This window comes from Sesamum indicum, linkage group LG2 (genome assembly GCF_000512975.1).
Source record: "Sesamum indicum cultivar Zhongzhi No. 13 linkage group LG2, S_indicum_v1.0, whole genome shotgun sequence".
Classification (NCBI taxonomy): domain Eukaryota; kingdom Viridiplantae; phylum Streptophyta; class Magnoliopsida; order Lamiales; family Pedaliaceae; genus Sesamum; species Sesamum indicum.
The window spans coordinates 15,465,987-15,487,470 of NC_026146.1; the positions used below are offsets into that span (position 1 = coordinate 15,465,987).

General features: G+C 34.0%; 3 protein-coding genes across 5 annotated transcripts; 2 read left to right on the forward strand and 1 right to left on the reverse strand.

Moving 5' to 3' along the window:
• LOC105156264 (protein PIN-LIKES 2) lies at positions 1,156–3,269 on the forward strand. 3 transcript variants are annotated; one of them, XM_011072347.2, is made up of 2 exons: positions 1,156–1,241; positions 1,832–3,269. In XM_011072347.2, the coding sequence occupies exons 1-2, from the start codon at positions 1,185–1,187 to the stop codon at positions 3,179–3,181; spliced, it is 1,407 nt and encodes a 468-aa protein (XP_011070649.1). In that variant the 5' UTR covers positions 1,156–1,184; the 3' UTR covers positions 3,182–3,269. The 3 variants fall into 3 exon arrangements, with proteins under 3 accessions (XP_011070649.1, XP_011070650.1, XP_011070648.1); XM_011072348.2 differs by having other exon boundaries at positions 1,180–1,335; XM_011072346.2 differs by lacking the exon at positions 1,156–1,241 and adding an exon at positions 1,617–1,707.
• On the forward strand, positions 10,489–12,132 carry LOC105156265 (probable ribose-5-phosphate isomerase 2). The gene has a single exon (XM_011072349.2). The coding sequence runs from the start codon at positions 10,921–10,923 to the stop codon at positions 11,791–11,793; it is 873 nt and encodes a 290-aa protein (XP_011070651.1). The 5' UTR covers positions 10,489–10,920; the 3' UTR covers positions 11,794–12,132.
• Positions 14,358–19,776, reverse strand: LOC105156266 (plant UBX domain-containing protein 10). The gene is made up of 4 exons (XM_011072350.2): positions 18,732–19,776; positions 16,076–16,246; positions 15,747–15,950; positions 14,358–14,863 (listed from the first exon to the last, which is right to left on the reverse strand). Exons 1-4 carry the CDS (start codon positions 19,509–19,511, stop codon positions 14,636–14,638), a joined length of 1,383 nt encoding a protein of 460 aa, XP_011070652.1. The 5' UTR covers positions 19,512–19,776; the 3' UTR covers positions 14,358–14,635.

The following is a 21,484-nucleotide window of genomic DNA, read 5'->3' on the forward strand; positions in this document are numbered from 1 at the left end:
TTTTTTCCTCATATTTTATAACATTTTGCAGGGAAAATAGTACGCCAAAAACTAGAATTCATGGAGTAATTACCTTAATTAATTATTCCCCCTCCCCAAAAAAAAGCTAAAATTATAAATTTTTCATCCATATCGACTGAGAAAATAGACTTTTTAGAGATATTTATAGATTTGAAAAAAATGAATATGCCCGCGATGGCCAATCGCTTTCTTGTGGTTTTTTTAACATCAATAAGAACATAGCAACGAACTCCAATTTTATTATTTATGAAATGAAAATGACCAAATGACTATGTAAATTAGTCTTTTTTTTAATAATTAATATTTCCAACATAATCATATTTGAGGAAAAAAATCTTGTTTGTGTGAAAGTGCCAAACTACCCTTCCAGGAATAGTCATGTGAGACAGTTGGAAGCAGCAGGGGGGTTTGATGACAAGTTCATTTCTGTACATTTATTTGGTTTATTACACAAACTTGACGTGGGAATAAATTATAAAAAAAAATTTATATTTATCAAGAAGTTGCATAAGTGGATAGGGATCTAGTTATACTTTTTATAGTAAATTAACTTTAAGTTCAAAAATTCAAAAGCAGAGACTATAAATTAAAAGTACTTTTCTCAATAATAAATTGATAAGTATTTATTTGAATCCTAGTCGCATTAACTGATCTGAATTGAGCTATTTCGTGTGTTCTAGACTCTTATGGGCGTCCATTTACGTGAGCCTATGGGAACCTGAATTATGGCCCAACTGATGATGGCCTCCATATTTAGACTCATTCCAGCGAGAGGCTCTGGCAGGAACTAGATCCATTGGGCTCCAATATGCTCTGTTTGCTTCGTCCCCGTTTTACCTTCTGCACCCCGTACTGAAACAAGTAACATAAACTAGGCGAACCTTCAACGTTGGTCTGTTGTAGGCAAAAAAATTTGAGCGACTTAATAAGACTCAAGACTTCTCTTCTTAATAAAAATGTTTTTTTAATATGTAATGAAATATCAAACTCAGCAGCCATTTAACTTAAACTAATTCGCTCTTATTGGACAAGATTTCGACTTTAATGGGTCCGAAAATTAGAAAAAAAGGTCTACCCTGCTGCCCACGATTGTATTGTGGATGCTGACACGTATTTCACAGGTGGCATGCATGATACAGCCACCTCGTCATCATCATTGTAAAATGCAAACTTCCCATGTAAATGAAACTCTCTCTCTCGCGCGCGAGCTTGAAAATAAGGTGAAACTTTCTGTTTGAACAGCTTTGTTTTTGTTCAGGATTCCATGGTTGGTTCTTGTGGGTTCTTTCTCTTCTGTTTCATCAAAAAATCAAGGTGGGTCTTTTTGGAATTCTTGATTATATATATATATGTATATATACCCGAATGTGTGCAATTCGTGCATGTAAGTGTTCTCCTGTAGGACTGAATATGCATTTTTTGTTGTTTAGGATCAAAATATGGATCATATGTTGATTCATTCATTCTTTTTTTCCCCCCCTTTTCTGGGTTGGTCTTTTGATTTTCTTGCAATGTGAAATCAGTTTTATTTCTACCTTTAATGTCCATGATTGTGGGCAACGGGAAATGAAGGGAAGAAGCGTTAACCTTAATTTTAATTTATTTTCCTGTCTTGTTTTTATGGTTGGGAGAAGTTTTGTTGGCTTGCACTTAGATGGCTGGATTCTATTACATTTTACTCTTCTGGTAATAACTCTGAACCGTTGTTGTTGGAGACTATGTTGATTTGCATTCCTTTCATCGAAGTTGAAGTAGGAGCTTTTATAAACTGCAATGTTCTTGAATGTTTTCCACCTTTTGCCTGTTGCAGATAGAGTTGTTATTGAGACAAGTGGGGAAATTTTGTGTAAGTTTCTTCGTTGAGATATATGATAACAAGATGATATGTGGTAGAAAAGATATAATTGATGCGATCACACCTTTACTAAAGCTACTCTGCCTTGCACTAATCGGCCTAGTTCTTGCACATCAAAGGACTCAAATCGTCCCGAAAGCTACGTTCAAGCTACTCAGCAAGCTCGTGTTTGCTCTTTTCTTGCCCTGCCTAATCTTTGTCCATTTGGGGCAATTCATTACCCTTGAGAACATTAAGCAATGGTGGTTTATTCCTGTTAACGTGTTGGTGAGTACAGCGGTCGGTTTTGGCTTGGGGGTATTAGTTGTAGTGATATGCCAACCACCTACGCAATACACTCGATTTGCTATCATAATGACAGCATTTGGGAATACTGGAAATTTACCTATTGCCATAGTTGGCTCCGTTTGTCATGATGAGGAGAATCTGTTTGGACCTGACTGCAGGAAGAAAGGGGTGGCTTATGTCTCTTTTGCTCAATGGGTTGCTGTGATCCTTGTGTATACTCTCGTTTATCACATGATGGAGCCTCCGCTTAGGTATTGTGATTTAGTCGAAGATGTGGCTGAGGATCACGAGCAACGACCGTCTGATCAGTTGTGTAGACCTCTACTTGTAGAAGCTGAATGGCCAGGTATTGAAGATAAAGAAACTGAAAATTGCAAGATTCCTTTCATTGCAACGATCGACATCCCAGAAAAAGAACAAGTAAATGAAAATGGGAACACCCTGAGGACCATAGGTTGTATCAACGCTCCTACAGTTGTCAAGAAGATGAAAATTATTGCTGAGCAGACTCCAATCCAGCACATACTTCAGCCGCCAACCGTTGCATCCCTGTTAGCCATTCTAGTCGGCATGGTTCCTCAGATAAAAGTGCTTGTCTTCGGGTATGATGCTCCACTAGCTGTGATCTCCGACAGTTTGGAGATCTTGGCCGGTGCTATGGTCCCGTCCGTAATGCTAATTCTTGGAGGCATGCTTGCTGAGGGTCCAGACAACTCCAAACTTGGTATTCGCACGACTATTGGCATAATTCTGGCAAGACTGCTAGTGCTTCCTCTTATTGGGATAGGGATTGTGGTGCTGTCCGAGAAGCTTCATATTCTTGTAGATGGTGATCAAATGTATAAGTTTGTGATTTTACTGCAGTATACAATGCCGAGTGCGATCTTACTCGGAGCAATTGCCAGTTTGAGGGGTTACGCAGTCAGTGAATCGTCAGCGCTTCTTTTCTGGCAGCACTTGTTTGCGGTCTTCTCCCTCTCATTCTATGTTGTCATATACTTTAAGGTCCTCTTATAGTTTCAGCAGTAAGGTGGCTGTAAGAGATTTGCATGTATTTCAAATTTTCGACATTTATGAACATCTTTGATATATTGTCACAATGCTATTTCTCGGCTGCAACTACCTTCAGTTAAGCTTCAAGGTGGTTAAGGTTGAGGATACCTGTCTTTGAAACCAAAGGATTCCTCAGTTTCAGAAAGAGTAGAAACGATAATCAATTCATGACATAATACTTGCACTCAATACTATGCCACAGATTGATGGAAAATTTTAATTTAAATTGGGTTTGACAACACTTGAATCAATTATATGGGAGTGTAATATACTTATCGTATGATTAGTTTATTATTTAAGAAAAATGATCGATCACATAGTAAATGTATTACTTTTATTTGTTTCAAACGAATCTGATTTAAATTTAAAATTTTTATATATTGATTCACCATAATGTCCGGTTGGTACGGTAGTCTCAATATGATTGTGTCTCTGCTGGTTTTGATGGATTAGGCTTTTCTGAGTACTTGCAGTCTTATATGAGCACAAATAAGCTTTTCAATTTGTATATTATTGTATTAAATTTATAATTATCTGAATATTTAAGGATATAATCATGAAAATAATATATTTTTATGATTATTTGTTTTTATAAATTCTCGGGCAAGTATGCAGCATAAAATCATATATAGGGTTCTGGCTTTGGAATTATTTTTACTATTTAAATGTGATAAAATTACGTTTAGATTTTACCAATCTGACATAATATTTCATTATATTAATGTATCGAGCTGCCTGATTATTGTTCGATTTGTCGAGATAGTCTCGTGATTATGTAATTATTAATTCTATAAGGAGAATAAAGCATTCAGTAAAAAATATATAAAAATAACAGGCTGTGATTGGTATATAGGAATGGAGTGGGAATGAATGAACATTCTCAAGTCTATTCCTACATCTCGATTGATATGCTGTAAGTTTGGAAATATTTATTTCCAACATCTAGGGAATGACAGTTTTTCTTTTCTCTTCATATTCTTGTATTATAAATACTCAGTTTTAATTTTTATTAAATTTGAGTGTTTTTTGTATCTAATATAAAGAAATAATTATGTACGCATGGTAAGAAAAAAATATGATATTATTTTGATATTTAATTATTTTGTTAATTCAAAAAAATTCTTTAACTGAGTATTGAAGAAATAATGATAGATGCAATACATTAGTCCATTTAATAGTTTGATTTTTTTTATGTTTTTTTAGAAAATAAATTTATATGTTTAACAAGTCAATAAATTATTTATTACGTAATTAAATTATTTATTTATGTATTCAATAATATATGAGATGTTTATAAATTGCTTAACCTTTCGTAAGTAATTTTGAAAACACTATTGTTACATAATTAAATTCAATGTACTCAATGAAATATAAATAAATATTTTTTTAAAAAAATTACAAAAGAGCAAATTTATTATAAAAATAGTTTTATTTGATTATTGATCACTTTTTTTTAATTATCAATTATGTTAATGGAATCAACTACGTAACTAAGGAATGCCAATTCTATTACCTTATAATTTATTGTGTATACTAATCACATGAATGCTATTCAAATATGATTCCTTTTCCTTTTTTACTCCGTTCCTAAATCCTTTCCGTTCCTAGTATCAATCATTCTCTAAAGAATTATTTGGTTGGGACAAAAAATGGGTATATAAAAAAATAGAAATAAAAATGGATGCATAAGAAAAAAGTTTTGGTGTTTGATTAGGGAGAATAGTTGAAGGAGAAGTAAAACCAAATATATATGAAACTCCTCCGAATTTCAATTTCATTTCATTCAAATTTGAGTGGAAAAGCGAAAGTATAAGACCAAAAATATAAAAAAGTACATATTTTTTATTTTTGTTTATTCTATAACCAGTATTTATAATTTTCTTTCAATTTTTTCCCCTTCCTGCTAATAATACCATTACATATTTTTTAGAAAAGATAATTAACTTGCCAAAAAATTAATACATCATATCAATTATTTATAATAATTTTTATTTTATTTAAAATGAATAATTAGAATAAATGCACCATACTTATTTTGATTAATAAAAATTACTGTTCTTATTTGATGAATGTTTTTACTAATAAGATGTTAAAATTTTTATATACTAAAATTATTTTAGTATAATATCAACTTATTTATTTTCTAATATAGAATAAAAATAAATAATAAATTATTAAAATTATAAGTTAGTTTTTTCTTCTCAATCTATTTTTCTCGCACCAAATAAAGAAATTTTTTTGAAATTTACTAGCCTTTTCATCCATACCAAACAACTTAAAGAAAAATTATTCTTTCTCTCCCCCCCTTTTTCACTTTTCCTCCTCCTTTTACTCTTCTTTTTCTTTCACTTGAATCAAATGAATTTTAAAGTATGATCAATTAAAAATACAGAGTAAAAAAGATGTTGGGAATTTATCCCCTCAGTGAGCCCACAAAGAAATATAATTAGTATAGTGGAATACAAACTAATATAACAACGATTATAGATTAATAGGAATCATTGTGAAAAAACAGCAACGAAAAATAATTTTGGCTTAAGGAGCCAAATTCGATGGGGAAGCCACAACCACAAAAGCCGGCAATCCAGCCATCGGTTGCTCGAACCCACCAAGGGACGACAGTCACCAAGGCGTACACACAGCCACCAAGGCACCATCAAACCACTCAAATTTACCTATCTCTTTTATTTTTTCCTCACTTATTTTTCTACTCTTTTTCTTCCCGAAGGTAGTGAATAAATAGATAGAAGCCATTGATGATAGCGCAAAAAATTGAGAAAGTGGGGAGAAGACAAGGAGGGTGAATAAATTAGGAAAAGAATAAGACGAAAGGTTTCAGTCATCTAAAAATGGGAATCGAGTAGGGTAATAGGTGGATCGGGTTGGTGCTCCGGGTCAGACCTTCCAAGTAGTGGGGGTTAAAGCTGTGGGGTTAGGCCTACCGAATTTGGTCCTGGGTCAATTTTTCAAGAAAATAATTTATTCTATATAAAAATATATATATATAATGAATTTAAGGGGGGAAAAAGAAAGAAATAGAAAGATTTGGTGGTGATTTGAGTTTCAAGTAATAGCAAATAGCCACATTTTAAATCAGAAGTAAATGGTGAAATGTGAGGCAGGCGGAGGCGGTGGCGGTGCATGCACCCACCACCCAAACTGGTCCACCATACACCTCATCTCTTCTTATCCTAATTTGTCATCTTCCAAGACCAAGAAACCAGGACTAATGCCGCTTTTTTCGATTGCTACGATTCATATCTGATAATCCGAAGTTTTATTTGAATCTCATGAAATATAGGTATGTAAAAATTTTATCATTTTATTTAAATTATTAATATATTAAATTATTTTTTAAATTTAAATATATTAAATGAAATAATGAATCACACACTAAAAAACGACTTGCCCCGACCCAACAATAGACCGAGAGATGGAGACAAGAAAACGTACGTTTGACTACTTGTTTGTCGCTTTCTTTTCTCTTCTCTAGTTAAATTAAACAAACGTAGGCTGAGAAGCATTCGTCGCTAGTTAAGAGTGAGTTTGGGAGCCTGCATAAATCTTTTATATATATATTTTTTAAGATATTTGAAAGTTTATAAAATATTTTTTTTAAAAAAAAAGTGTATGGATTTTTTTAAAAAATGGTAAGATTCAAAAATAAAATATTAGGAGTTTATAATAACATCTAAAAAGTAAGGAGCTTTGAGTTATTTTTAGAATTTTAATAATTTTGTTCAATTTTGATCATATTAGTTATAAAATTATTGTTACTGACCTCTTATAAATTTAATAATGTTTTATTTTAAAAATTAAAGACTTATTTAAGAATAATATGTATGAGCTTATCAAATGTTTTAAATAAATTCAGCCAAACAGCTCCTAAGAGCAATTTCCTAACAAATGTATTGCCACCCACCACCACCAACAATACATGTCACTGATTGTAGCTAAATTTAAAATTAGTCTCATTCTTAAAGTTAGTAAAAAGATTTAAAAATTCATCTAATATACATAATAGTGATTGAATATAAAATAATTACAAAAGGGATTAAAAAATAAAAAATTGTAGCTTTTGTCACAGCATGATTTTGATATACAATATAATCCTAAAAGTGATTATTAAAAAATAAGTCGAACAACACAAAAATTTATACATAGCTTCAAACAACAAGTTCAACCTGCTCAATCCAGTGCAATACCCCATTTTTATAATATTTTGTACCGTGGTTAGTGGAAATTTATTATCGTCTATATTTTGAGGACTATGAATTAAAAATTATGATAAATAATTATTTATTTTTAATTATAATAATTAACTATAGTTAAATATTATATATTTTTTTAGTAAATTTAAATCAATCACGAATTAATTAGATTCGTAATCAATTAGGAAAAGAGGAAAATTAAAATCAATTAAAGGGTATAGGAAGAATATTAGTGCTTTAGACTCTTTTAACATACACCCCAGAAAGTTGGTGTCGTGTGGTTGGATCATAAAATATTATTCGAGAACGAGGATGATGAGATATATAACAACCTTTTACAAAAGATAATGCATGTCTTAATAAATGGAATTTCTTGTGTCTAAATTCTATGAACGTCGACCCCAAAATTATAACTAAATAGTAAAGATACAAATAGACACACACACACACACACACACACACACATATATATATATATATATTTTGATAAATTATATTTTGTTATTTCTGAACTATGTCCGTTTTGTATTTTACCATTGATTTTCCTTTTTGTTCAACTTACCATCGATGATAAGTTGATATTAAAAAAAAAATTAGATGTCAAAGTGTAAAAATGATCGTAGTTCGGATAGTAAAATGTAATTAACCCTATATATGTACACTAGTTGTTATGACGAGCTGTTCTACGTGCATATTATAAATAAAAGTAAATATACAAATCAATACATTACATTAAAAAAAATAAAAGAAAAAAAACCAACTTATCAGTTAATGTATGATTTAAAAAGTTGAATAAATTGGTTGTTTTATTAGTTAAATGGTATTTTTTGACTTTATAAAAAATTGATACGACAATATCATTAATTGTCATTTATGAGTATGAAAACCTTTTCTTTTTTAGATTAGGATAGATTTATATATCCCATCATAAGGAATATGCTAAAGAATTAATTGCTTAGAAATCAAGAAATTAAAAGATAAATGCCTTTGTTGCTACTTTGATTTTTATATATAAATAATTAAAAATATTGGATTCGGTTAATTTGGACATATATATATATATATAGCTATCCTTAAACATAGAATTAGATATTCCCATGCCTGGATTTTTATTTGCATAACCTAGGAAGCTATCTTAGGCAATTGGTCATCTTGTTTTGGGATATGATTCATGATTATTATTTTCCTTTTTTTTTTTTTTTGGTTGAAAATGTAGTTTCATTATTAATTTGCATATAATTATACGTGATTGGGACGGTAATATATAGCACAATCAAATCTCTTTGTTTTTTCTTTTTCTTGTCAATTGGTGGCTTCTCATTCATGTATTGTGTCAAAATTTATGTTCATAGCATCTTGATGAGAATTATAAGGTTGTAGGTGTTGTTATTGTGCTTGACTTGACGTGCGTATTTGAATTTTTTAAATTACATTATATTTATTGATTTTTTTAAAATTAGATGGGTTTTAATTTTATGAACTCTATCGGGTTCGAAGTTGGCCTTAGGTCTTGTTTAAGATTTGTCTCAAATTCCCCAAACGATATTTTTAAATATATTTCTTCAATTTTGTCTAGTACATATATTTGTAGAACAAGAATGATGATATGACATAATAATACCTCATCTGAAAGCCATATAGAAAGAAATATTTGAAATTGTGAGTTATACTCATCAATTTTAGAGTCGAGTCAGGATCAGAATCTGGAGCAAGAACGACCAAATTTCAAGTCCAACTAATGGCCTGGCAACTGGGGCAGGTCAATCAAGAAATGGGGTGAAGCAATTTTCGATTCTGTACTAAATTAAATTCAATGAGTCTTGAGTTCGACAAAATTTGACAAATTGCCCCGGGTCATTTAGGGTCCAAATTACCCCTCTTGTGAAGCTATTGATAGGAAAATTTTAATTTAAATTAGGTTAAATTAGATTTGAATTAATTATATAATGCGATAAATATACAATTCAAAAGAATAATTAATTACATAATAAGTATCATACATACTTTATGATTAGTTTGAATCGATAGAACTTTGGTTGTGTAAAATTTTTTTCCAGTTAATGATAGTAAATCCATCGAATTGTATGGTCCATTTTCGTTCCATCTTCATCAAAATCCTCAACATTGAACCTTTGACCGCCTTGTTCAACCAATAGCAAATACTACACTATTTTCCAATTGGTCCAATCGGGTCAACTATGAAAACGGGTCAGCCCTTTTTCTCTTATTTCAGAAAAGAAGTCTAACATTACTTGCATGTTCAAAAGAAACCTTGGAACTCAACACGGGAAAAATGAAAACCCGAATAAATACCATGTTAGTTTCTACCATGTCTGAATTTGTCAAAACACACAATTTTCGTGCTAAATAACGTTTCTCATGGAAAATCAAATCTCTATAAAACGCTGCTAAAATCCATTGAGCTCAACATCTCAATACTTATTTCGAAATTTACTTCAAAAAATAAAATAAATTATGAAAGTAATTCGGGTTGGATTGAGCACTTCATCGTTTAAATTTATTTGAATTTTGATGAGAATTTAAATTATACATAAATTCTATTTGGTTATAAATATATCAAAATTGGACAAATTTTAAAATATTCCAACATAAACCATGTTCAAACAACTTAATTTTTTAATTTTAGGGATAATTGCATCTGCACTCCATAAACCATCCGCATATTTTTAAAAAATTATACATACACCATAAAAAAATATCGACAATATCACACAAAATAACCATATATTTTGCTGCCATGAATGATTTATGCAGTAGATCATATATCAAGAAATGTAAATATAATTATCCGTTAATTTTATTTATTACTTAAGTTCATTGCCACATTATAAATCTTACCAAACCAAAAAAAATATATTAAATTTGATGTATTATATAATTATTGAATTAAGTAAAATCAATCATTCTCAAGTAGATTTTTTAATTTTATATTTGTATTGGGTTGAGCTACAAATCCTCACCACTCTTTGATTGAGAGTAGAATAATAATATTAATAATAGTTAAGAAATGAGGGTACAAGTCCCCTGGTGTGGTGAAGGATTGCTTATAGATCTCTCCCACCATTCCTCTGCGCTGCGGTTTCACAGCCCTACAACCCCAACGCCACCCTCTTCTCTATAAATACCCCAAACCCTAACCGCATTTTCTCAAGGGCAATACGACGAACACCATTATCTGCTCTCTCTCTCTCTCTCTACTTCCACTCATCTGCACCACACAATTCGTATCTTTATAGTTTGTAATTTTGGTCCTCTTTCTACCACCCTCTGTATTCTCACAACCCCACTTTGATTTCCTTCTCTGTCTTGTGTCTTTCTTTTTCATACTTCTCTTCGCACATGTCATTAACATTTGGTCCTTGTTTCTGGACAATGTTATAACCATCCATTTCCTTATCCTCGCGTAATTCTGTAAGCCCAAAGGGTTTCGTTATTTTATTCTCTGTTTTATAAGAGCTTATATTCGTAGCCATGGCAGTAGCTTACCCGCATTTCTTGGTCTCCGAGAATCACGCGACGGTTGAGCCACCGAAGCTCATGGGATCATCCGCCGCGTCTGCCTCGTGCACATCTGTCAACTTAACTCAGGATGATTTGAAAAAGATAGCGGCCTATAAAGCCGTGGAGCGCGTCGAATCCGGCATGGTTGTGGGACTCGGCACGGGCTCCACAGCCAAACACGCCGTGGACCGCATTGCGCAGCTTTTACAACAGGGCAAACTCAAAGATATCGTGGGCATACCCACTTCGAAGAAAACCCACGAGCAGGCCGTCTCGTTGGGTATTCCTTTGTCGGATCTCGATTCACATCCTGTTATTGATTTAGCAATTGACGGGGCGGATGAGGTAGACCCGGACCTGAATTTGGTTAAAGGGCGAGGCGGGTCGTTGTTGAGGGAGAAAATGGTGGAATCAGCGAGCAAGAAATTCATCGTCATAGTCGACGAATCGAAATTGGTGAACCATATTGGCGGTAGCGGGTTAGCTATGCCGGTGGAGGTTATTCCGTTCTGCTGGAAGCATTCTTTGGACAGGCTTGTGAGTTTGTTTGCTGACGCGGGCTGCGAGGGGAAGCTCAGGAAATGCGCCGACACAGGAAAAGTTTACGTCACTGATAACGGCAACTATATAATCGACCTGTATTTTGATAGGGAAATTGGCGATCTTAATGTAGCCAGTGATACGATTTTGAGGCTTCCTGGGATTGTTGAGCATGGGATGTTCATTGGGTTGGCCACCTCTGTGATCGTTGCCGGCGTCGATGGCATCACCGTGAAGACTAAAGTTGGGAGTGAACTGGAGGTGGATTCCTTCTGTTACAATGATTTGAGGAATGGGTTTTAGCTTGATTTTGAGGTTCTTGGATTGATACAAGTCTTATCAATTCATGGGATTGATCACTGAAGGAATTGTCTTAATTTCGCCATTGTTGTAATGTCTGCGGTTGAATAAAACTAGTCTGGGACTTACTCAGTTATCTTTTTTTAGTTGTCTTGCTATACAAATAGGAGTTTCTCGCATTCTTGGCTTTGCTGTGAAAGGGTATGACGTTTTAGTTCCTCTGTGTTTTGGTTGGTTTGTTTCTTACTATTATTGCTACACAAAGCCAAACATTTGTCTTGTAATGAGCTCTGTTTTGAGTTTACCAAAATTTCAATTTATCAAGGTGGAGATTGTTGTCTTGTTGCTGATCTTCCTTGTCTTACTGGGATTTGTTAAGCATAAATCCTCTGCATATGCTTAAGCATACATCTTGGGATGCTTTTCCGAAGCAAGGATGTCCGGATAAGGTTGTTACTTTTCAAATATGAGATATTAAATTTTATTTTAAAATAAGTTGTTGAAATATCTGAATAAATCCAGATTTTCTTTTGTTTTGGAAGAATATAAATTGAGATAATAGAGTGCATAAAATGATGCTAAGATAGTTTGATTAGTGATATGTTAGATGTTAATAATGCCCAATTTTTACTTAATATGATCAAAATTAAAGAAATTAATTAAAAAATAAGCAGGGTTTCCTTTTCTTTTTTAAAGAAACTTATTAAATTCTTATATATAATTCTGAGTGTATATTCTCGCTTAATTAATTTCGGAATATTTCATAAAATTTTTAATTATCTTTTAAGAAGTCTTAAGAAGTTTTAGATAGATTACAACTTTTAAGGTTGCCCGCTTCTAACCTAGTCGGCCTGTACTTTGTGGTCATAAGACCTTCTTAATTGTCCCTAGGGACAGTCCACCATGCTTGTAATCTAGTCGATTGCTTTATGGTCAAAAGGCCTCCACAATTTTCCTAGGCCAGTCCAGTGAATTGCGCTCAAGATTTCTTGTAAAAAAAATTTAGTTCAAATTTCCACATATACGTCAGTATAATGATTGCATGTGTGTCTAAATAAACAAGGACAATTACACTTCTATTTCTTGATATTTAATATAATGATATTTAAGTTTCTTATATTTTAAAAAATTATATTTAATATTATTGATGTTTGCTTCCGTATAATAATAGGTCTCTTTGTTGGTCAAAGTTTACTAAATTTTTTTATATTAACAAAAAAAAAACTAAATAAAAATTAATATTTATTATCATCGATTGACTTATTGTAGGTCAAATAAATCTTTTATGGTTAAACTATCCTTATAACGGTGAAGATACACACCTTCACATGCATTAACATATAAAGATGTATAAAGGTAATTTGGTCTTAAAAAGATTTATTTGACTTTCAATAAATCAGTAATAAGTCAATCGAAAGTAAATATAATTTTTTATCTGTTTTTTTTTTTAATACGGTAAATTTTGACTAACGGATGAACTTTTGGTCATACGAAATCAAATTTTAGGAGTACTAAACACAATTTTTAAATTACAAGGTGTCTATATATAATCATATCAAATCTCTAAAGGGGAGAGGAATGTAATTATTCCAAATAAATATATTAAAAAAAGGAGTTCTTTAAATAACACAAAGTGAGATGCATGGCGACAACTTTACAGTCCTAACCCAGACGGTGTACGCGTTTGGTGAAGAATAGGTAGTGTCCTAAGCGTTCTGTGTTTCGCTCTTTCCTCGTCCTATGTATCACCATTTCTAGCACAAAAAATTGTATCAATGGCATAGAATATAATCTTCAGAGATTTTCTTGGCTGAATATGTTTTTCCTTTTCCCACAATATGATCTGGTCTGTCTTCTCATGAGATCAAACTATTCAAACACAAATGTAATTACACCACTAACCCTATGACTTGATTATGATGAATGTTTTTTGCCCTACTTAACATCTGATGGAGTTATACTCATGACTAAATGTGGGATGATAATTATGATTCAAATTGGACATTTCACAATAACATAGTATTTTGTGATTATAATAAAAACATCGTCCGTTCCTATTCTTGCACTTAAAAAAAGGGCAGGCACTTCGACCTGGATAGGCATAGGCTGGATTTTTATAGTAAAAATGGTGTTTCTGTTTTGGTCCCCATTGGAAAAGAATACAGTCCGCGTCTGCGTCTGCATCTGCGTGGCAGCACAGTCTCATTTATAATTGGTTAGCCAATGGAAGGAACGAGTTACGAGCGGCGTCCCTTCTATGAATCTGCCGTTCCATAGGGCCAATTTGTTTCAAGTTTTGAGGCATTTGATTTCAATATTGCTCCATGCTCACACTTCTGACACATACAAACAAGTTGAAGACGGTAAAACCGCTTTCTCGTTATCCTATTGGACACAACGTGGGGTGTCCGTTTCAGACAGTATTTTCTTCCATTGTTCTTAATCTTCATCTCTCTGAGGTCAAGGTTCTGAGGCGCTACTATAATTGTTATAAACTTTAAACTTTCTTATTTGGCAGATTCTTCTAAACTCATAATTTGAACTTCACAAGTATTCACATCCCAATATTAAATGCAGTACCGTAATCACACAAGGTACCGGTAAATGGAAATGCAGTTAACTTCTTTTGTTATATGCTACAGACGGTGGATAAACTTATTCAATCTAGTTCTCGCCCACTGTCATTTGCCCACTAGATTCTGAAATGATGCTGATGCCGATTCAGGCACAACCACAAATTGCCAAATTGTATCATATCACTGAATCTGTTTGAAAAAGCAAAAGTCAATATAAGAAGTTTATCTACTACAAAGTTTCATCCTTGATCACCTCCCAGCATGGGGCATTACTTCAACTCCACGAAAAGGCTGGCCTGGGGATGTAACCCGGCTTCTTTCAGGGACAAAGAGAGCATCTCTTGGCCATACACGGTGCGAGGAAAGTTGGAGACGAGGCTGTAGCCATCAACTTCTAAGCTACCTAAAGAATCAACATAGTCATACAGAGATTGTATTGTGGCCGTACAATGAAACCTCCTCCCTTTGCGCTCTCCAGATGGAAAACGAACCAATATCTGAGATGAAGCACCTCGCAGATTATTACATAATTCATAGCACAAGACATCTGGATTGGTTCTAGGATTTTGGAGTAGAAATTAAAATACCAGGAGTGCATAAAATGAAATCCACAAAAGCAAAAAACTGAGAGTTCTACCTCCCCCACCGTCCCCCAAGTTCCTTAACTCCTAGAGACACACAACAGTTGTTCCCTGACCACTTCCTAGTTCCCCTCAACACAAACCCACTCCTCGCCCTTCTCTACATCAGTCATTTTGAGCTGCAGTAACGTAAAAAGTGGATATGTAACAGAAGAAGTTTGCACAAATGCTGAGACGACAACGTCTGGTGCAGCAGCTCTTGAAATTGCTGAATGTGCCAGTTTTTTTAATTTGTTTTTATTTTTGTCGTGTCTGTTTTTGTGGGTTCGAGAAGATAGGAACTGCCAGGAGGGGTGAAGAGGAGAGGGTTCTATTGATTTTCTCCTCAGAATTGGGGTCACCAATTTTCAACAATTAAGTATGATTTATCTTTCACTTTTTCCCTTAGCAATCAGACAGTGGAAGATACTTCTTTTCAGAATCTTTTTATCCTTTCCTCACCAAAATACTTGAACCAGACAGGCTGAACATGATTACAATCTCATCTGTTTTTCAGATCGGATCTTTGCCTATAGAAGCCCCAAAATCTCTATATGCCTTCCAAGTTACGGATTGGCCGAACATGATTAGAATCTCATATGTTTTTAAGATTGGATCGTTGCTTATAGAAGCCCCCAAAATCTCTATCTACCTTTCAAGTTATGGATTGAACATGTAAATGGAGTCAGTGTTTAACTTGACCATAGAACATCACAACATTCCATAAGTTAATGGAGACAATACAGAATATTTGGCTTACCTGAGTAACATCAGGCCCTTTCTCAGGTTCAGCACCAAGTGATAAAGCCTTCTCCTCACGAATCTTAGCTAATGCAGCTTCTCTCTCAGCAGCTTCTCGTGCTGCCCTTTCACGAGCCTCTTCCTCCTCCTTTCTTTTCCTCTCAGCTTCAGCAGCTTCACGTTCCAGCCGCTCCTGCTCTTCTTTTCTCTGGCGTTCCCGAGCCTAGTATAGAACAAGAACTAAAGGTTAAAGTGATGCTGCTGCTAAACAGCATTACCTTAGTGAAGAAACTATTGTTAAAGGTCACAAAGTAAATAAAATAATAAAAACATTAAGGAATAGTATACTTGATCAGCTTCAAGTGCTGCTCGATAAGCAGCATCTTGTTCCTCTCTCAGACGCCTATTGTTTCTTCTTTCTTCGGCTTCAATCCTGGCTGAAACAAGAACAGGAGCACTTTCCTCGAGCACTTTCTGCAATAGTGTTAACATTTCTTCAAGAGATTTTGGTCCCTCAGCCTGCACAGGCACATTGCAAAACAATTATGATAAAAGTGTCAACATAAGGCCCAGTGTCTGCAAAGACGTCTAAAGAGAAACGACATGAGGAAATGTGATTGTACACCAACACTGAAGAGTTAACATGGAAGATTAAAAAGATTAGACAGAGTTCGCAGTCCTTCAGTTCATCTCCCCATTCCAGTTGGCCCCTTTATTCAATTTCTCACATGCATAATATCACACTATATCCACATAATTGGAAGAGATGACACAATACATGAACCAGAATAAACATTCTCAATCAGAGTTATTCACAGATTAGAAGTCTCGGCCCATAGGACATTCTGCAAAGGAAAGCAAGCAGGCATATGGAATCACATTCAGCGGGCAGCTTCTTGGTCAAAATTTCCTTGATGAGCAGCTATATAAAACCAAATGCAAGGGCAGAACCTTTGGCATATGCAGTGCATATAATAAGTTCATTGGACCCCCATCACCCACTTCAAGCAAATGAAGAAACAGTGAGAAAAGGAGATATCCATGTAATCAACCTTTCTCTAGTTTTCACCAAATAATTACTGCGCAAAAGAATCACGGATTTTCCTCCTAGAAGATTATCAAATTCAGTGATGCGGAGTTCCACATTCCCCCCACCCAACCCCAACACACACGAAGAACTGAAAAATGTCAGGTTCAGAAACCCTGAGCAAGTTGCAAAAAGAAATGAATTAAAAAAGATATAAATAATAGCATTTTGGTAATGAACTCCTACAGAAGCAACTGGAGAAAGATCCAGAGATATTATTTGCCTGAAAAAGCAACTAGAAATGAATAGCGGAGAGAACACCAATTGCAGATGTCAAGGGGCCACATACAAACGTGCCTAGATGATATGTTGCTATTTAAGCAAAACCATAAAAGCAAGCATGCACAAAATATAGAAGGCAATCCGTGTATATTCTTTCCACTCCTTAATAGTCTTTATTCATTTTTGAAGGGCAATATGAAGAAAAAAAGAGAAAACAACGAGTGCACATACAACTTTTCAATACTTTGCCTCACCAAATTTTCTTCACCTGGATCTTAATAGATCACAGAAAATCCAGGATTTAATTTACTGGTGGTCAAGAAAATGCCTCCTCCATAAAAATCGTAGGTCAAATGAAATGCATCACTAGATTTAGTTAAATTTTTCAAGAGGCATTTTCTTCCATTGATTCTCCATCTCTTAACCATCTTTTGATAATTTATCCAGTTATTAATCAATTTAACCGTACTTCCTAGAAAAATGGTTATCCTACAAATAACCGAATTAGCATGATATTTTTTTTATTTATTTATTTTTGCATGATATGTTTTATGTTTAATTAACAAGACACTGGCTTCATTGAAGACAAGATGGCTCTTGGACAGAAGTGAAAATATATATGCTTGCAAACAACTTTGCAAAAAGTGGCATATTCAGTAACAGATTCTGTGCACAGAGGAGCGTTACAAGCCAATATGCATTTATGGCTATGCCAACTGTAATACGCAAATCACAGATAATCAAAAGGCAAATTTGACATTTTTCATTCAAATCAACCAAGATTCGTATTTCACTTAAGCAGGTATAACCATATACGTTCTTCACATACAATGGCTCCTGAATAAAAGAGAAGCAAGAATGACGTATTCACACCAGCAAAAGGTACTCCGAAATAGACATGCTACCTAGAACTCAGTTCTGACATGCTACCCCCATCCAAGGAACAGCACAACAAGTGTCATTTACATAGAGACAATGATCTACAAGGCCTTTTTGTCATCTTATGGAGTTCCAATAATTACTTGTTAAACCATCATAACATTATCTAGATAATAGCCGCTCACAATCAAGCTAAAACAATTGTAGCTTACAAAACATGAGGACTTGCCAGTGCCAACATTTGCAAAAACTCAAAGATACAGAGAGCACAGAAGCTAAATGGCACATAACAATAAACTAAAATCAAACAAAAAGTTTCCAAGAGGAAAGTAGAACGACTTAAATATGATGCTCACACTTGCATTACCTATGTGATTCTCACATGGAACAATCCAGATCATTTTACCAGCGCCATAAAAAAATACTAAGACTGCTAAATTCAGAGGATAAAAAATCTACAAGTATAACAAGGCCAAACCTTAACAATACATCTACTCACTCATAATCCCATGATATCTTTTTCTTTCAGCAAATACCCATACTTCAACGTCCAGCAATGAAATTTCAGAGTGTACACATATTAACAGCATACACGTATCACCCAAAATTTCTTGCTGTTCCATGAAAAACATGTCTGGTTTCTCACTGTAGTATCCAGGTAGACAATTTCCAGACTTCTTTTTGTAACATAGATTTCTAAAATATACAAATTTTCACTAGCCACAAGTGTCATTTGTGTTAATGCAATAATAGGGAGTAAAAGGAGAGAAAATGCCACTCTTAACAAGTGGAATAAAAGACTACTTCAACTTATACCTGCTGCAGCAATGCCATCCTCTGGTTTGTTGCTGCCATAACAACAGCACAGAATGGAAACCTGGATGCCTTCAAACTATTACTCATCTTGAACCCTTCACTAGCCTTTACACTCCCACCCCATGCCACAAAATTCTCATTCAAGAACGCTGCCAACATCTCATTACACAAAGTCCCCTCACAAAAAGCTGGCGTATCAGGATGCTCGGGGGAGTGCAAGTAAACGAACAACAGCTTATATTCGTGCCTAGACCTCTGCAATGCGTCCATGAAACCCTCGGTCACAAAATTCGGCCTCATTCTCCCATAATCCCTCTCAAAACTGGAGACAAAATCCATGGCTTCAGAGGTTGACTGAGGCACCGACACCAAAGGCGTCGTTCCAGCACGGCCTGCACGACTTAGCCCAACCATGCTTAGGGAATAGGACAAAACGCCGCCTGCTGCCCGCATACCTAATCCAATCGCTCCAGAAATTAACCCTAAGCTACCGGAAATTATGGAGAATGGAAGAGTTATTAGTTTCCACGCAAGACCAGGGGGTTGATTATTGTTGTTAGAGGGCAGTACAAGGCCTACATCTTGCGGGTCTTGATTTGCCAGTGCAGTGGCTGATGCGGAGGAAGACGACGAGGGGCGATTGTTGTCGGTGGCGGTGATGGACGAGATGGCTAACTCGAGGTCCCAATTATGGGCGGAGAGAATTTCGGTACACAAATCGGTGTCCTCGAGCCCAGTAATAGCTTGAAAATACGCCAATTTATCGGCCACATCTCCCATTTCTCAACAAAACCGTGCACGTCTGAATCTATACACTGGAGAGAATTGAGAAAACTAGGGTTTAACAACTATACCGATCGAAAACGGGGTATTTTCTGCTCGATTGAAATGAATTTGAGACAATAAAGAAAAGGAAACGAGAAAGCCCACCTCGGGGAGAATGGGTTTTATTGGACTAAAGCGACAGTGTGGATGGGAATGTCATAAATGTGCGACAAATGGGGAAGATTAACGAGAATGCCATTGCCATGTGAACCACTCCACTCACATATTCTTGAAACTTCTGCTGTTGGGATTTTTGCAACTCAGAATGTGATATGCGTTTTTCTGTTTTCTTTTCTTTTCCTGTTTGTTTGGAGTTATTAATGTTGATGATAAGTTGTCCGAAACAATGTGGTGCATTTCCCTAGTTGTTTCTGACGACTGGGTTCCCATATACCTCCTTTTGAAGTCGCTATATTTCAAAAATAATAATAATTTAAAAGTTTTTTTTTCGTCCTCCTTTTAAATATTTATATATCCTCAATAATATTTCATACCATCTTATTAACCATCTTTGATGGGAGTTTCATCTATTAAAAAGATAAAAAAAAAAAAAAAGCCCTTTATTAAGGACAAAACGGACATTTCGTCAGGATCCGCGTATATGGTCGTGGGTCGGGTCGTCAGGACCCATCCTGCAGGTTGACACAAGACCTGAAAAGGATTATACGCCACACGATTGAAGTTAGGAAAAATCCAAATGAAGATAAGTGGTTTGATCTACAGTATCAAATAAGACCCTATAAATACCTCAAATTTGGTTCACTCGAAGTAATTTGCATTTATTTCTTTGACTCTTTAACTTCTAATCGCATATTTCTATCTCGACCCAAAACTAATTTGAGCGTCGAAGGTCTTCGTTGGGACGATCCCGACTAGCCTAATTGAAAGTATGATAAAATTTCATAACATGCTACATAATTGAAAGGGATTACATTGTTCCCTTATGAAATTTGATGTAATTATACATAAATTTAAAAGTTATACTTTGTACCCATGAAGTTTACTTTCATCCTACAAATAAATCCATATGTTATTAAATTCAAATTTGACATCAGCAAAAAAAAAAAAAAAGAATAAAGATCTATATATATTCTCAATTGATATATTGTAGACTCATTGCACGTCAAATAAATATTTTCTAATTAAACCATCCTTATATATTTTTACACACTAATACATGCGAAGAATTACATCTTCACCCTACTAAGAGTAATTTAGTCATAAAAACATTGTATGACATGTAATAGATCTGTAATAATTTAACTGAGGGTAAATATGAATTTTCATACAATTTTTTTACTGATGTCAGCAAATTTTGTTAATTTTACTAACGGATGAATCTATTTGTTGGACATATTTTTAGCAATACTTTATATTTTAGAAGTTACAAATTACATTGGAAAAAAAGTTATATGAGTAAAAAAGAAATAAGTACTTAGTAAATAATGTTGTATTAATTTTATATGTTTCTATCAATTGAGTTCAGTTGATTGCAATTTTCATTTTTTCAATTTTATTCCTCAAGGTATATTATATATATTATATTTTACTTAACCCTAATATGGACGGAGAATCGTTCCTTCTTCTTGCTACTCTTGATTCAAATTATGGTTTAAATTTTTCATGCGTCTCCATTGAAACTATAGAAAAGTTTTCATAATGTTTGGTTTTGTTTTTAATTTGTTTTTGGGTATTTTGTAGAGATAGAAAGAGAAAATAAAGATAAATAAAAATAAGTTAGAGATAGTGTGTATGTTTGGATTTGTTTTTGAAGATAATATAAAATAAGTATGGTATGTTTGGTGTTGGGTAGTGGGGAGACAAATAGTACTGTTCATTGTCAAATTATGTCTCTTGTATATATATTTGTATATATATGTATAACAATGTATATAATTTATTTAGTCGTGAGTGGATTAAAATAAATA

Bases quoted from the DNA above. Each gene is read 5' to 3' on its own strand.
- LOC105156264 (XM_011072346.2), top strand. From the start codon at position 1,642: ATGGTTGGGAGAAGTTTTGTTGGCTTGCACTTAGATGGCTGGATTCTA. The intron at 1,708-1,831 runs GTAATAACTCTG...TGCCTGTTGCAG, and splicing joins TATTACATTTTACTCTTCTG to ATAGAGTTGTTATTGAGACA.
- LOC105156265 (XM_011072349.2), top strand. From the start codon at position 10,921: ATGGCAGTAGCTTACCCGCATTTCTTGGTCTCCGAGAATCACGCGACG.
- LOC105156266 (XM_011072350.2), bottom strand. From the start codon at position 19,511: ATGGGAGATGTGGCCGATAAATTGGCGTATTTTCAAGCTATTACTGGG. The intron at 16,247-18,731 runs GTATAAGTTGAA...GTGCCTGTGCAG, and splicing joins GGATGGCATTGCTGCAGCAG to GCTGAGGGACCAAAATCTCT. The intron at 15,951-16,075 runs GTATACTATTCC...GTTCTATACTAG, and splicing joins CAGCACTTGAAGCTGATCAA to GCTCGGGAACGCCAGAGAAA.